A 16,294-nucleotide genomic window follows, 5' to 3' on the forward strand; every position below is an offset into this window, starting at 1 on the left:
CGCTCGCAGGCGAGGCCTGATTTACGAGCTTTAATGCCAAAGGGATCCAAACCCCAGTCAAAACAAACCAGAGATCCAAAACTGAGCAAAGGGGCAAGACAAAAAGCAAGATCATGAACGGAAAACAGCTCATACACGTAAACGGTTAAACAGACAAGAAGGAACCGCTCGGTATGCACAACAAGGTGCGGATCCTTCGCAAAGTGTGGGTGTAAACAGACTGATTAATACACAGAGAAACAGGTGTAAGTGATTTAGAAGTCCGAAGAAGCTGAGCGTTGATAGGCGGATCTGAATGAGTCATTAGTCATGTGATAGAGCGAGGGGTTCTGGTAATTGTAGTCCGAGGCGGCCGCGTTGGCTGTCGTTTCTGCCGGGCCAGAGGGAGGCGTGGCAATAACTTGAAGACATTCTGAATACTGCGGATACAGGCTTGGTGATGAGTTTGTAAGAGTTAATTGTACCAGGTCATATACTGGCCAAACAAGACTCATCCACATTCAGTACTTTAAGAAAGATATTAATGTAAGGTCATATTGCACTTTATCCAGTAACCTACTTTGTCAGCAGCACATTTCAGTCCTCAAACCGTGTCCTAAACCACAATGTTCAGCAACCTAAGTTAACACACAGATACAGAAGCTGAGATCTTTTATTCATATTATATGTGTTTGTGTTGTTCTTGCTGTTGTAACAACACAATTTACCTCAGGATGAATAAAGTTCTATCTATCCATCCATCCATTCATCCATCCCTCCCTCCATCCATCAATGTGTCTATTTATCTATAATATACAAAAATGTTATAAGTGAAAAAATAATGTCTAAATAAGTGCTACTGCAGCAATTAATCACTGGGCCATAGCTTCTGGAGAAACTATTGAAGATTATCAAATGAAAAGTCTTAATTAGTGCTTTTTTTATTTCATCTTAAACTACATTAAAATGCCTGTGTAAAACCTCAAAGGTTAAATAAATAAAAACATCAAAATGAAAGATGTCAAGGAAAAAAAACTTTCAGGCATTTTAATTTTAAATCCTTTTGAAATGAGGCTTCATTTGCATTAGATGCAACTACAATAGTTGTAACACAATAAAAAATTTCCTGAACAGAGCTGAATTAATTTACATTCAAATTATGCATAATTTGAAAATTTGATAAAGCAAAAGATCAATGATTCAGATAAAAAATGTTTTAATCAACAATCTACAAAGTACAAAAATGAGAATATATCTATATCTATCTATCTATCTCTGTGTATCTATATATATATATATATATATATATATATATACACATACAGAGATAGATAGACAGATAGATAAATATAAATAGATAGATATAGATATATTCTCATTTTTGTAGCAGGTAGATAGAAGTGGAACATCAGAAGAATTATCAAAGTAGGTGAAGCTTCTTAAATACTCACTGCAGTGTTTTTGAGATGAATGAATACGTAATTTGAATATGCTCCTTCTGAACTTTAATTAAAGGCACTATGTTGTACATTTGTCTCATATCTTACTTTCTTATATTCCCTAAATAAATAAACACCTCTGTCCTTAATCTGTCCATAAACAGGCATAACTCATTTTCACATGATGACTTTCTAAACTCTCTTTATGCCTAACCATAAGTTAAGCTAATGTCACCTGAAGTCTGTCTCTTGTGGGTGTGTATCGAGGCTGCTCTTGTATGTACACTGTCCAGTTCCTGATAAGAAAATGTAAAAAACATCTACTATGTATGCATCACTATTTTATTTAAAGTATGAACCACAGTATAAGGTTAAAAGTTTCTCTTCAATGTTTGTGCAATACTATTGGAAACAGGAACGTAAAGCAGAGGGCCATGGCTTGAGAACTCTAACACCTGTGTCTACAACTTGCCCAAGGAGTTTGTTGGAGCCAATTGTTTAGACTGGCCCTTCACTGTCATACCTAATTGGCATAAAGTTAAGAAAATTTCAACTTGATTTGTCACTTGTTGCCCTACTGCTGTGTGGCTTGCTGTTCATCACTAAACTCGTCTACAAATTCTACTTTCCCATATGAAATAACTGCTTATCTGTCACTCTATGTCCTGCTAATGTGAACACAGGGTTAGAGAGGCAAATTGTTACTGTGTCATGGACCAAAGACCCATATATCATCACTGTCAGAACAAAACTTTATATCTCCAAAAGTGTTAACTTTTCAAAAGAAGGGAAAACGTTCTTAACTTTTAATGTAAATGAATGTAATAGTTTTGTTCAATGTAACTTTGGATCATTTCTGTCAGTCCAAACTGTAAAACACAGCTGGTGCTTTCCATATATAAATAAATACACAGTGTTGTTCAAACAGCAATGCTACATAAATGTTCTCTGTTCTGACTGTCTGGAATAAAGCTAAGTAAAATGACAGTGCACCGCTGTAGGTTGAATATGTGGTCATATGTAAATTAGTCTTGGTTGTGACATCACACATATGATGAATTTAAAATGGAATGGGTGTGTAGCTTAATTTTCATACGTGCACTGTAATGGCACATTTCTAGACTTCAACAATGCTTACATTGCACATCGACTTCTTTTTTTCAACAAAGTGAGAACAATTTTAGAGGCTCTTCAAATATTGTCATCATTCAGGCACCTTCTTGATGTTCCTGTTGGCTCAGACTCATCAAGTTCTGTTTGCAGAAGCCCAGAGGAACTCATAGTGGGTGGAATGGACACTATTTTTCAATTGAAACCAAAACAGAATACACAAAGTGACTGTACTGCTTTTCAATGAATCATTCTTGCTGTTAGGAAACGCTTCCAAGGACCCACCATTCATCCTCAAAAAAAATTATAGCTGTATAAGCATTAAAAAATGTTATTCAGTAGGTGTTAGATATAAAGTTGCAGCTTTTTCTTTCTTCCTCTCTCTTTCATTTGTGAGAGCAAAACTCTGTGTAAATGCCTTAGCCAATTAAATGTTTATTAATGGAAATGATGTGATTAAATTGAGCCAAACCTTATTGATACTTGATCTTTTTAGTTCCAACAAGTTGACTGTCAGTAGTTCTTATGCCTGAGCCCTACTGAATAAAAGCCCTTTAAGTGCAGGGCTACATGAATGCCTGAGTTTCAGTGTTGTGATATTTGAGATATGTGCATTTTCTCAAAAAGGAACCACAGAGGAAACTATATTACATATATTATATTACATAGCCTAGCAGCACTCCGCACAGTTATTATTTGCATAACTACATTCTACAGAGATTTTTTGCCTGCTGGATTCAGCTATGAATACTGGTAATATTGGTAAAATGCTGGATCTGGTGCTGAACATTTTTGCTGTTGTAGCAATCAGATAAGCTGTTGGACTTGCTGTTAAGTCAAGCTAATGATGAGAGAGGTCACTTGAAGGCCATCATGACTCACTCAATTAAGAGAAGTTACCTTACAGTCATCGTTATCTGATCTCAGGTTATTACCTGGTCCACAATTCAATGATGGAATCACTTTTTCAGTAAAATAAAACCAATTTGTTGGAGATACAGATATAAAAATGATTATAATATGAATACCACTTTACAACTTCACAGGTTTCAACTAGGAAGCTGTAAAAATGTAGGTGTCTTCAGAATGATGAACACAGCTGTAGATTACATAGTGATCATGAAAGCTGTATAACAATGACAATGAAGATAAGTGAAGTTATAAGAAAATTGACTTATCAAGAGATGCCGGTACATACAAAATTAAAGTACATTATTAATCACTTATTCAATTATTGGTATTCCAGAAAGGTGGAAATAGTGAATGAAACATCTAAAATACATGTTTTGTTGATTTTCCAAATATGTTGGTATGAAAATATGTTAACACACCTTCTACCAGAACCAACTTAAATAAGGCCCTTATCTGCATATTATAGTTTTATTTATTTATTTATTTATTTATTTATTTATAAAGCTAAACATTTTGGAAATATATGGAGCTTAACATATTGGAAATAATAACATATAAAGTATATAATGTGCCATAACTTTTGCACAGGTCATGTTTATTCATTCATTCATTCATTTATTCATTTGTTTATTTATTTATTTATTTATTTATTTATTTATTTAAATGTTAAATTCAGCAAATAGGCAGTAATAGTTTATTAAAAAGTGTGGAAGTGTGTTCTCTGTAGAGGATGTGTTAACTTCTCTTCACTTAGAAAATCAACAAAACAAGTCATTTGATGAGGGGTGCCTTAACTTTTGCTACGACTGTGCCTTCTAGTGTCTAGTTCATAGCGTTCTAATTAACACGATTCAAGATATCACTGAATAAAATAGCATCAATAATTATTATGAGAAGCGATTCCAAACTGTAGTGTAAGCTTATATGGGTAATACGTTCCTTATTCATATGTCCTACAGAGAAATCCTTTTAATCTGACTTCTACCTAAAAGCTCAGAGCTTAAAATACTGGCTGAGCCTGTTTATGTTGATTGTCCCAGTCTGAGTTAATAATGGATGCAGGAAAAATAACTGTAAATGTTCATAATTTGTTGTGCTACACAGAAAATCACTTACATTACGGCGAATATAAGAGCTTCATTTGTCAGTCAAATAAATTCAGCTACATTATGCAACAACACTGCCTGAGCCAAGAAGTGTCACTCTTCATCAGAACAAGGGACGGAGCAAATCAGAAAGAGACAAATGTATGTAATGTACTGGAAGAAATAACAATTCACAGAGCTTTTTCTCTATGCAGCACACTGTCTAACCTGCCTCATTAAAGCGGCAGAATCATCACTCCAGAGTTACAGTCTTTCCTTTGACATTTCAGTACTTTTGTGTGTGATAGAGTCAATTTGTAAAGCTATTTAAAACCAATTACATCATTTATATGGGGCTACTGGGGCACGGGTAATGAATGATAAAATTAAACATTGCATAGTACCGGCTAACTCCCACCGTGGCGGACCTTTGTGTGCGCTGGAAGTGGCCGCTAAAATTTGACAGATAACTACAGTCAGCTGAAAGATTTGCCCCCCACAGACGTGGCGCTTATCTAGCCAGCAGATGGAGAGCTGGACCAGTAGGCAGGACGACACTCACACACGCATACACACCGAGGGATGGTGATGGATGCTGGGGGCCGTTCACCTGCAGTGGGTCAAAACCAAACGGCCTGGCTGTCTGAGTCCTCACTGCCCATGTACTGCTAAAATGACCATGCCAGGCCCGCTCATAGAGTCTTAATTACTACAAGAAGTGCTACAAATGCTAATTCATTGTTTGACTTAGCTGTACTGCACTGAAGGAATGTAGAGTACAGTGCACTTACTATTTTTTTTTTTTTCTCTAATCAAACCCGCCATTAAGGACAATTTCCAGCGTTAGAGAAAAAAAGAGATAATATATATTTAACTAAATTTATACAGAATCCTCAACAACTAAACACAATATCAGTTTTTTCTGTATTAATGAGTCCTGAGTTATTATAGTTTCCATTCTTGCTTTCCAGTTTTTCAAAGAAATCTGCAAGGATGTTTTTCCACACCTTCAAATTAATGAGTGTTGTGAAAATCATTATGACGTGTAATACACAAATAAAAGTATACTAGAAAATGTTCAATTCACCCTTGTTATTGCTCAATAAAGCAATAAAATGGGTATTCTGGTACTTATCAGCTGCTGGGCTGATAAGGCTTAACAAGGGCATAACCAGTCCATTATAATGTCTTCCTATACTGAAATAATACCCCCCGTTTATTTACACCACTCGAAAACAACAGTTGCTTTTACATTTTGTGAATGTTTCTAGATGAATTGATCAATAGTCTTAAATAAATTGCAATAAAATCTTGTTACATTAATATACAAAAGTTAAGACTGTCTCCTGTAAAGTTACTACATTGTAGATATATGGTGTTTAACACTTAACCTAAACCCCACTACATAACCATTAATATAACTATGTCATAAACATGTCAAGGCAAATGTTGGATATGCCATAAACTGTCATGAATTGTCAAGACAGATTATGTTCAGTAATGTAACAATGTTGTGTTACCATTATTCGTAATTGTCATGATCCATGTCATAATATTTGATGTCATGATGGCCAACCAGTGTACACTCAACAAAAAATAGTATGTGATGTAATCTGCAATTACCTGGTTATGGCACGATTATTTTTATATTCTGTAGCAGGATTCAAGCAAAGTGTTACCAGGTTTCTTACAGCAGTAACAAAATGCATCTGAAAGGGTAAAATGCATATTTAAAAAGTTATCCTGTGAGTCAAACACTTTTACTATCTCTAAAAATATTTCAGAGTAAACTAGCTTTGTGATCTTTAGCCTACAACACAGCTTGTTGACTGAGTCATATATTTACAGTATAATACCATAAAGAAAAGACTGTCACATGCTATTCCAGCTCATCAGACAGGCTCAAGGTCTACAGGCACAGTCCTAAAGTTCTCACTTCTTTTCTATTACAGTGGAGAACAACTGTAAAAGTCAAACTCTTTGCTTTTGCGATGTCATTCTCCTTGAAACAAACAGCTCCTGCCTGTTGACATTCATAGACGATTGAGGACAGGCCCAAACAAAGCCAGAGTGTTATTTTAATCGATCACTGAGTCACGGATGGGGGCGAGATATAGATCATAGTGGACTAGCCTGGGAGTGACTGACAGCCGGAGCTTTACCAGAGCTGGAGTGACGCAGGGAGCCTCCAGTCCACAGTGAGGCGCTCCATGAGAGAAACTGAATGCTAGTGCTATTTTGATCTACAAACTTCAACAACCGAAAAAGCCAGTGTTCTACTGTCTCACTAAAACTTGTGTGTACATAATTATTGCCAACTATTAATGTGTACAGATGTGCAATAATATATATTAAGAGTCATAACTCATACAAATATGTTGACAAAGAGAGAGGGTTAAATGGCAAAAAGGACCAACTAATGTACACAATTGTTGAAAAGCTTGAAATCTATGTTTTCAGCAATCAAAATACAGCACAATTTTAGATACATGTGTAAATTAATTTCTGTAAGTCATTCGCAAATTCATAGCTTTCAAATAATTAATAAAAAGCTTGGAAGCAGATAAAAAATAGTCCTTAATGACTGGAAATGTTTTTGAAACATTGAGAATGAAGTTGCATCATATAAAAAGGTAGAAACATATTAATAATAATAATATCTTAAGGTAGGTAATGACAAAAAAAGTCCCATTGGTACCAGCAACATGAACTATTTCACTAGATATTGCATTGCATTTTGGTCAGTGTACATCTGTAAGTATGTACAGCCGTATTCATTACATTTTATTGACTTTCTAAGTGATAATAAGTTAAAACATAGTCTACAGAAAACAGAGTTAAACAGGCCATTTTCTGCACATTTTATTGCTCAATTTTAAAACTTTGGCACTGGCCACATTTCAAGATTTTTTATATGTTAAATTCAGTAAGTAAACAGCATTTGTGGATTGAAATGTACAAAAGTGTGTTCTCTATAGAGGATGTGTACATATTTACATTTAGAAACATAACAGTACATGTTAATAAATACCAGAGGTGCCCTAACTTTTGCATATGACAGCAGTACTCAGTACAGTACAATTTATTCTGTAGAATAGTAAAATACCCGTTATATTTTAGAACCTGGTCTTTGTAGTGTACAAAATGACCGCAGACATAATAAACTGTCATCATTGTTTCTTTTCACTTAATTATATGTGACAGACTTGGCTGATGAGTTGGCTCGTCTGTTGTCCATTAGCTAGCTAATATGTCAACATTATACATAATCTTTAAGATTTTCTATTATATCATTATACAGGACGTTAGGGATTTTGAAACCATGACCATAACTGTATTTAAATTTCTGAATATTCTACCTTTAATGTCTCTTAACAGGCTCTCAGTAAGTTTATTAAATATGTATATCATAGAAGTGTTATTCATTTAGTGTCTGATGACATCTCCTAAACTTTAAAATCAATGTGAATTGGAAATCGTAATGCATTTTCCTTCCATACTGTAATTCTGAATGAACCACAGTGTCAAAGAGGATCATCTGAGTTAGCTGAGATGATAGGTGATGTGGTGAGAAGTCAAACATGATATTATTGGTTAATATTATTTTTGGTACATGGTGATGTAATCAAAACTTGGAGGATGTTTTCAAGGCAGGAAAAAGTCACCACACTATGATCAAATATTACAAGGAAAAAATTATGTGATGTGATGTGATATGACGATATGATGCTTATGACCAGAGACATGAACTAACAAGGTCAGTTTAGATTTCAGGTTGACTTTGAACTTAATCATAACTAAAACTCAAGGAAATAAGGGGTTAGTTTATACTAAATGAATGCGAATGGTAAATTATATGGTTGTCACTGAATGTCAGCACTGGGTTTGCCGCTCGTGTTCTCCTCACACTGTTACTTCAGGTAACTGTTCACATAAATGTGTCAGCTATTGTGCAGAAGCAGAGCAGCATTTCTGAATGGCAGCAATTTTAAATTTTGACTGTGGAGGGCGGAGGCTGTAGGGACTGTAGGGAACAGGGCATAAACATAATCACTTCTGAACTGAACGCACTGCTGGAAAAGAGATCCATACAGGGAGATGTTTTAAACAGACCCTTTCAAAAAATCAAAGACTATGAAAAAAATGTCAAGATTTCATGGGAAATGAATAAAGTTTAAAATGCAGATTAGTGTTATTCACATGTCTCGGGGCAAATGAACCTCTGGCTGCGCACTTTTCTAAAGAACAATTCCCAAATAATGACATGAGAGTATTAAATATTTAAATGATCTGAAATCATAACTCGCAGGCCTACAGCACTGCGATGGATGCCTCATGGCAAGCACTGAATTGACTTACTGATGGGCCTAATTAGTGTTTTTATTAAAATAACTTCATTATTCATTCGCAGATATTACCAATGCGTTAATCAGAGCCAGCTTTCTAGGCGGGTCACTAACAGTTCCTGCCGTTTGACAGTTTGGCACTGAAATCTGGCTGTTTAATTTCAGAAGGTATACACATTTTCAAACATTGACTTAAAAAGATTAATGTATGATTTACATGGGATAATCTGGGATTCATCTGAGGAACTGAGGAAGGGTCAGTGCATGGGTCATTTTGGTGCCCACTGGAAGAGTGGAAATTTTATTTATTTATTTATTTATTTATTTATTGGGGGGGTTGTTTAGTAAACAAGGCAATCCCCTAAAACAATTAGTATTTAAATTTGAAATTTGAAAATTTAAAATTCAGAGTCTTTTTTTAAAAAACTCAGCTGTGATTCAAGAGGGGAAAAATGTAGAAATGTTATCTGAATCTGCTGAATGAATATTGTCAAATATTTCTAAATGATTGTTATTTATGAAGTGAACGCAAAACAGAACATATGTAGCGAAAATAAACAGACACGATGGCTGCTTTCATATCAAGCCTCATTTCCCTTTAAACTGAGTAAACAGAATGGTGGGCTCGCGAGCATTTTGGGCAGTAGTAGCAATTCACGTGGACGTGGGAAGGAGCGAGCATGGACACATGTACTTACGCACACGCACGCACACATATACAGATCAGTAGAGCAGTCCAATGCATGCTGGACTCCCGCTCGCGCTATTATATCGCTCGTGTCACCCATCGCCACTCACAGTCATGACCGGTTTTGGGGTTTGCCGGTTTGTACGGGTTGGTTGGAGATTAAAGAGCTAACAAAGCAGCGCTCTCACCGACCTTTATGCATTCCTGTGAATCTGTCTTTGAGCACGGTGAGTTCGTATATCTTCCCAAATTCCTCAAAGAGCGGTTTGAGGTCCTTCTCCTCCAGGTTGCGCGGTATTTGTCCGATGAAGAGCTTGATGGCGTCGTGGTCCTTCATGGGGATGGTGCTCTGCCCAATGCTGAGTCCGTTCATTCTGCTGGAGCTGTTCGTGGTGCTGAAGCCATTCTCCTGCTGCACTCCGTTCGCCGTGACTGTAGCCATCTTTCTCTCTCTCTCTCTCTCTCTCTCTCTCTCTCTCTCTCTCTCTCTCTCTCTCCCTCCCTCTCACTGTGTCCCCCCTCCTCTTTCACATACACACAAGCTGCTCTCTCCCTCGCTCTCTCTCTCCTCTACCTCCAAACTGCACACTCCCTCTCTTTATTTCTTTCCCTCTCTCTCTCTCCACTCTCCCTTCTTTCTTGTCCCTTCTCTTTGTCTTTCTCTCTCCCTGCTCACTTCACTCGCTTCTCCGTTGTCTCTCTCTCTCTCTATCTCTCTTATATGTATTTATATTTTTATTCCTTTATTTTTGTCATCCTCCGTGTCGTTTCCAATCTGTTTTTCTTTCCCCGCGTGTCAGTTGCCACTCTGCCGTGTGACGTCAGCTCGTAGGGCTCTTCACTACGCCGCCTCCCCAAACGCCACACCCCCTTTGGACTAATTTGCATAAAGACCGCGGATCAGCCAATCGCAGCGCAGCATGAGCGCAGGGCCCGGAGGGGGCGGAGTGAAAATCCAAACATTTGTGTAAAGGGAGCCTGGGACATGAGAGGGAACGACAGGACACGCGGAGTGTTCGAGGCTGAGAGAAACCTTATTCATCACCAGTATTCTTTCCTTTGTCTTCCTTTCTTAAATATGATCTGACCGTCCTTATTTGTTACGTCGTATTCCCAGTTTAACGCAGTGGTTCAAATCACCAGATGATATTTCGATAATCACATTTTTGGCACTTTTTGGATATAATTTATCCAATCTTTGCATGAAAAGACAAAAGGTTCTTACATTTATTTAAAATCTCTTATTTTTTGCCACCACTGGAGCTTTAACATCAGCCAGGCCTACTTGTTGCTGTCCATGGTGCTGAAATCGCACAGGCCCATTGTTAACAGTGGTCGGTGAGCTCAAAGTCATTAGGCCTATCAGTTTAGGGGGTCGTATTTTTCTTATTATTAATCATGAATACATGAATACATCAATCTGACATTAACATGTGCTTCGAATAATGATACAATATCTTCCTGTCTTTCAGGAAATTTGGCTATAATTAGTTCTGACATTTGCACACAAAACCCATGAAACCTTATAAATATTGGTATAAACCTTATGTGCATTCATCTACATGGAGAAAAGATAAATACACTCTAAAACTGGTTTGGAGTTTTAACCTTAAAATAACTAACCTTCAAATCTAAATATTGGGTTAACTACTCAGTGTAACACATATGATTTGTGTTCTGTTAACTTGCTATTTGATGTCCAATGAACTTGGTATTTTAGAATTGCCAGTTTAAAGTTTTTTTTTGTTTTGTTTTGTTTTTTTTGGGGGTTTTTTTTTACAGTGTAAGGCCATTAAATTTCTACTGGAACATTAGGATTAGGAAAGGCCTACTGTTGCTGGTCATGGTGCTAAAATCCCAGAAGCATTTATAGTTGTCTGACCCTCTGTTTTCCTACATAAAAGCCATTGGGGCTGTGAATTAGAGAAAATGTGCAGCTCATTATTAATACAGACATTTTGTTTTTACCATATTGGTTCAAAAGTACCTCAATAGAGTGTATAGGAGCATGTTTTTTTTTATCTTCAGTACTGTTGATTGTTCTTGTACACCAAACCCAAAAGGTGACACTGGAGGATTAACATTAGCATTAACTAAGCCTTGCTGTTACCGTCCATGGTGCTGAAATACAACAAAAAAATATTTAAAGCAATTCTCCTTGGTCAACTTGGTTAACCCAGTAGGCCTACATGTCTTTAGAAATGTTTTTTTGATCCAGATGTTTAGCACTGTTTTGCAAACTTATCCGAAATATCAATTTCTTTCCTGTCAATAAATAAATCAATAAAAAAAAAAAATTCTGCACCCATGTTCAAAGAAGAGATTTCTGAGTATGAGGAACATTTTATTATGTTCTTCACCTTTTCACATCTCATTTACAAAAATAGTTCTTTAACCTCTTACAAAGCTGGCAGGCCCAAAGCTTTATTACACATTTCTATAACCTAAGAAAAGCTCAATTTGTGTGCATTGAAGTAGTTAATAAATAATAAAAATTTGCAAGTAATAAGCCTAGAATGTTAAGAGGTAAAAGAGCCATCAATTGAAAGGTTCCTTAGAGGACCTAAAAATCCACTCCAAAGACCTTTTTAGCCCCTTTGATTGTTTGTTTGTTTTACTGTAGACATCTAAAGGGATTTTAAGTGCTAATTTTAACATCATGCTGTATTGAATGGGAGAGAACCATGTTAAATATTGTTTATTGTACTAAGAGGATTTTGTTTTAAATCATTTGCATTAATTACTGTAATGAATGTCATATATTTTTGACATAGAGTAATACATAGTTGAGAAGAGATATTGGTTCTTTCTGATAGTCTCAAAGTATATATGAAAACAGAATAAAGTATCATAATAGGGAATCTCTTTGGGGCGTGCAGTATTTTTGACTCTGCAGCTACCATTGATTCACACACACAAATACATGTGAGCTTATATGTATTTCCCCTCTAACCATGTTTTGTAGATCATTTATAAAGAGATCCTGCCAAGTTTATGAGCTGAGCAGAGCAGGGTAGCTCAACAGGCCCCTTGTCAATACCATCACAGGCATTCATTTTCATAAAGGCATTGCTAATTCCGCCTCTGTGATGCTTATTGGGCTTGTGATAGTTTTTTTTGTTGTTGTTTCCTCCGCTTTGTCATTTTCTCAGTAGGGGAGCCATGCCTGCACAGCTGTGAAGATTTCCAAAACGTCTGGCGAGAGGATATGCAGGTTCCGCAGTGCTGTTCGGTCTTATGTCGTCTCCTACTTGCCTTTGTGGCACAGAGAGAGGAGGGGGGGTGTGTGGACTGTGAGAGAAGATGATGGGGTTTACAGGCTGGTGTAAAAGCAAAGCACCTGTACAGCTGAAAGAGCCGAGGAGAGAGACTGTAGTCACACGAAACACTGGCAGCTGGAGTCAGAATGCGCTGAGAGATATAGACTATGTAGGTAAGTCAGAATTCACTTTTGCAAAGACGTGAAATGCGAGTCCCTGGAGTGAGCGCACGCAACAGTGAGGCAAGAACACAATGGCAAATCTGACATATAGGCTACCAAACACTTATATATACAATTCCACTTCCACATAATCTGAGCACTGGTGTTTTAAACCTAAATGCCTCATTTTTCAAATGAAGCCTTCTCTTGCTGAACTTCTTAAACCCCAAGAGTCTGAATGTGGCTGCACAATCCAGTTCCTCACTTAGTGTGAAAGTAGTAACCAAATAATTCATATTAGTTACTAATTAATATGTTTTTAGATTAATATCTAAATAATAAGCCTAGAATTCAAGAGTTTATTTAGTGATACCGTCAAGCTTTCCTTAGATTGTCCTCACATTGTTGAACAGTGCATCTAAACACTGTGACACATTGAAAGGGTCCATTTAATGGAAAACTGGATTTTCCTCACTATTTATTTAAACTATAAGTGCTCAACATGGTATGTAAACTTTGGTAACCCCTGTACATGATCAGGGCCCACCAGTGTAATTACATACTTCTATAACCTAAAAATAGCTCAACTAGTTTGCACCGAAGTCCCTGTAGTTACTGAATAATAAGCTGTATGTAGGTAATAAGAGTGGGATTTTAAAGGGTTGAAGGTTTAAAGCAGTTGTTGACAGTTCACTCAACAGTCCATACATGGAAACTAAGCTGCAGAAGCGGCTGATTTTGAATGAACTGTTTTTGTGACATTACAAAAATCAACACATTTACATATATCTGCCTATTTAGCCTTTAGTTATAAGGAATGGTTCTGCCCTGGACTGCTTTTTAAATGAAGTACAGCCAATTAGAACAAAGCTTCTTTCCTTAAATCAGTCTTGAGGGCACACTAACAAAATAGTCTGTTCAATTTGAAGCAAAAAAGACAGGTTGGAAAATGGTCACATAAAAAAGAATTATGACCGTTCTTTTTTTTTAAACCCAAACAAAAGAGAACTGAATTTTCCTCACTTTTTAGTTTGATGTATTAAACTTTCAGAACATGCCCTTCATTCCCAAATCAATATAGTTTATCCATAAAATCTAAGCTGAAAAAACTATTGAATTAATTATTTTTGTGATGTCACCAAAATCAACATGTTTACAATTATCTGATAATTCAGCCTACAGTGGTTTAGCCCTGCCCATTCATGCTGATGTTATAAAGAGTGTTTCAGCCCTGGACAGAGCTAGTTTACATATATCAATCTTAAAGTCACAGTAACAAAAGCAGCCTGTTTAACTCTAAAGGATAAAGAGAGGTTGGTAAATGTTCATGTAAAAATTAATTATGGCTGTTTGAAAAGGGTTACAGAAAAATTTACCTACAGTACCTTTTTTCATTGGTCAACACTGCTGTGCTTGATACATAAATTCACTCTTAAAAATAAAGGTCCAAAAAAGGGTTCTTTGTGCAATGTCATAAGACAACTACTGCTGGTTGTCTTAAACATTTTGTGGATGGTCATAGACCATTTTTGTAAATGAGATGTGTGAGTGGGTAGAACCTTTTTATAGAATAGAGAACATCCAAATAGTGCAGTTTTAGGAGAAAACCTATAAATTGACAGACATTTGTGTAGATATAATGGTTCTTCAAAAGGTTTAAAAGGGGTTTTCACATATATATGTCTTTTTCAAACATGGTTCTTTTGGAGAACCAAAGGTAGTTTCTTTGGTAACACTCTATAGACCCTATTTTAAGAGTGCACCAACACATTTACCTAGATACCATTTCAGTGTGACTGCTGTGCTGAGAAAGGTTCACCACCCAAATAATATCTGGTTAATGGTGGTCCCATGGGGGGTCCAATTTCACTGATGATTGGTGTACAGGGGGCTGATAAATTGTGCATCAACAGATGGGCTGCGTTCCTTCTATCTGGAACTATCATCCACAAGAATTAACAATGCAGCCCCAAGAACATTTCATCCATGGAATGAACATGACATAACCAATGTGAAGTGCTTGCTTAGCTGTATAATGAGTGTATTATTGCTGTTGGAAGAAAACCTTGTATCTCCAAAATGGTACAAGGCATTTTGAGCAAGAGCAAGACATTTCTCAAGTAATTCTGTTTTTGTTAATCATGAAATTTAAACACAAGGCAATGTGTTGCACCTGGCTTAAAGTGGCCTGTGCTGTATGTATGATTGTTTTTGTCCCATGTAGGTGTGAGTGGGGAATGGAAAGGGGGTGTTGTTTGGCATTTCGTTTAGTGAAAAAAAAAAATAATAACAAAAAAAAACAGATAGACTACAGACAGTAACTGTAAACCTACAAAGTGCATCTCATTGTAAAAAATGGAAAATAAGCTCAACATAAAATTGTAAAGTAATTTTTTTACACAGCCTTTCTTGAGTTAACTGAGAGAACAGTTCACCCAGCCCAAACTTTATTTTATAATGATTGTCATTATATATACACACATTATATATATATATATATATACATATAATATGTATACATACATACATATATATATATATATATATATATATATATATATATATATATATATATATATATATATTCTGCTGAACCACTCTGGAACCTCTGAAGTGCCTTTGATTTCAGCAATCAGTGTAAATACACAAATGAATAGTGTAAGGGTAAACTTTGCTGTAGATGGTCATACAGAACATACACAAACATTTCTATTTCACATTTAAGACTGTGTAACAAAATATTTTTAATGTCTTTTATTACTCAAGTGCCAGTAATTTTTGTTTATGGTAAATGAAAGAGGCTTTAACCTTCTCCAGCAGCTGTCATGGGGTGAGGATGAGTGACAGTGAGAAAGAGACTGCCAGAAGCAGATGGCATTGATATTCATGAAGCTACCTAAAAGAGGACTGACAGTTCTCCGGTTTATTTCAGAGTGGATGGGGATCCGAAAGCTTTATACACACACGCATGCACACACACACAAACATTATCTAAGGAACAAGGTCACTGTTGACCTTCCCCCCCTCCGAGAATGATAAAGTCTCTGAATTCATCATTTGCTTTCACAGCTCGTCTCTTGTAGTACTCACAGAAGGGCAGAAGCGGGAGGGAAACTCCACCCAAAAAAAAATGTTGTATGAGCTCAATTTAATTATGCCACACATTTCAATTTAGGTCAACAGAGTGAATTCTGCATATACAAACTTTTAAAACCATTCGTAAAATTCTCATAAGTCAAGTTAAATCTAGTTGCCGCTGTCCTTGGTGCAGAAATATCACAAAGAAAATATGTACAGCTGTTCTTTTTTGGTTT

General features: G+C 36.3%; 1 protein-coding gene across 1 annotated transcript in view; it reads right to left on the reverse strand.

Moving 5' to 3' along the window:
* si:dkey-205h23.2 (CUGBP Elav-like family member 4) overlaps positions 1-10,019 on the reverse strand; it is a 204,574-nt gene extending 194,555 nt beyond the window's left edge. The window contains exon 1 of the mRNA XM_036585174.1: positions 9,752-10,019. Coding sequence (XP_036441067.1) covers positions 9,752-10,001 — 250 coding nt within the window. The 5' untranslated portion in view covers positions 10,002-10,019. The remainder of the gene's footprint in view (positions 1-9,751) is intronic.
* Positions 10,020-16,294: the final 6,275 nt, after the last annotated feature.

This window comes from Colossoma macropomum, unplaced genomic scaffold (genome assembly GCF_904425465.1).
Source record: "Colossoma macropomum unplaced genomic scaffold, Colossoma_macropomum, whole genome shotgun sequence".
Taxonomy (NCBI): domain Eukaryota; kingdom Metazoa; phylum Chordata; class Actinopteri; order Characiformes; family Serrasalmidae; genus Colossoma; species Colossoma macropomum.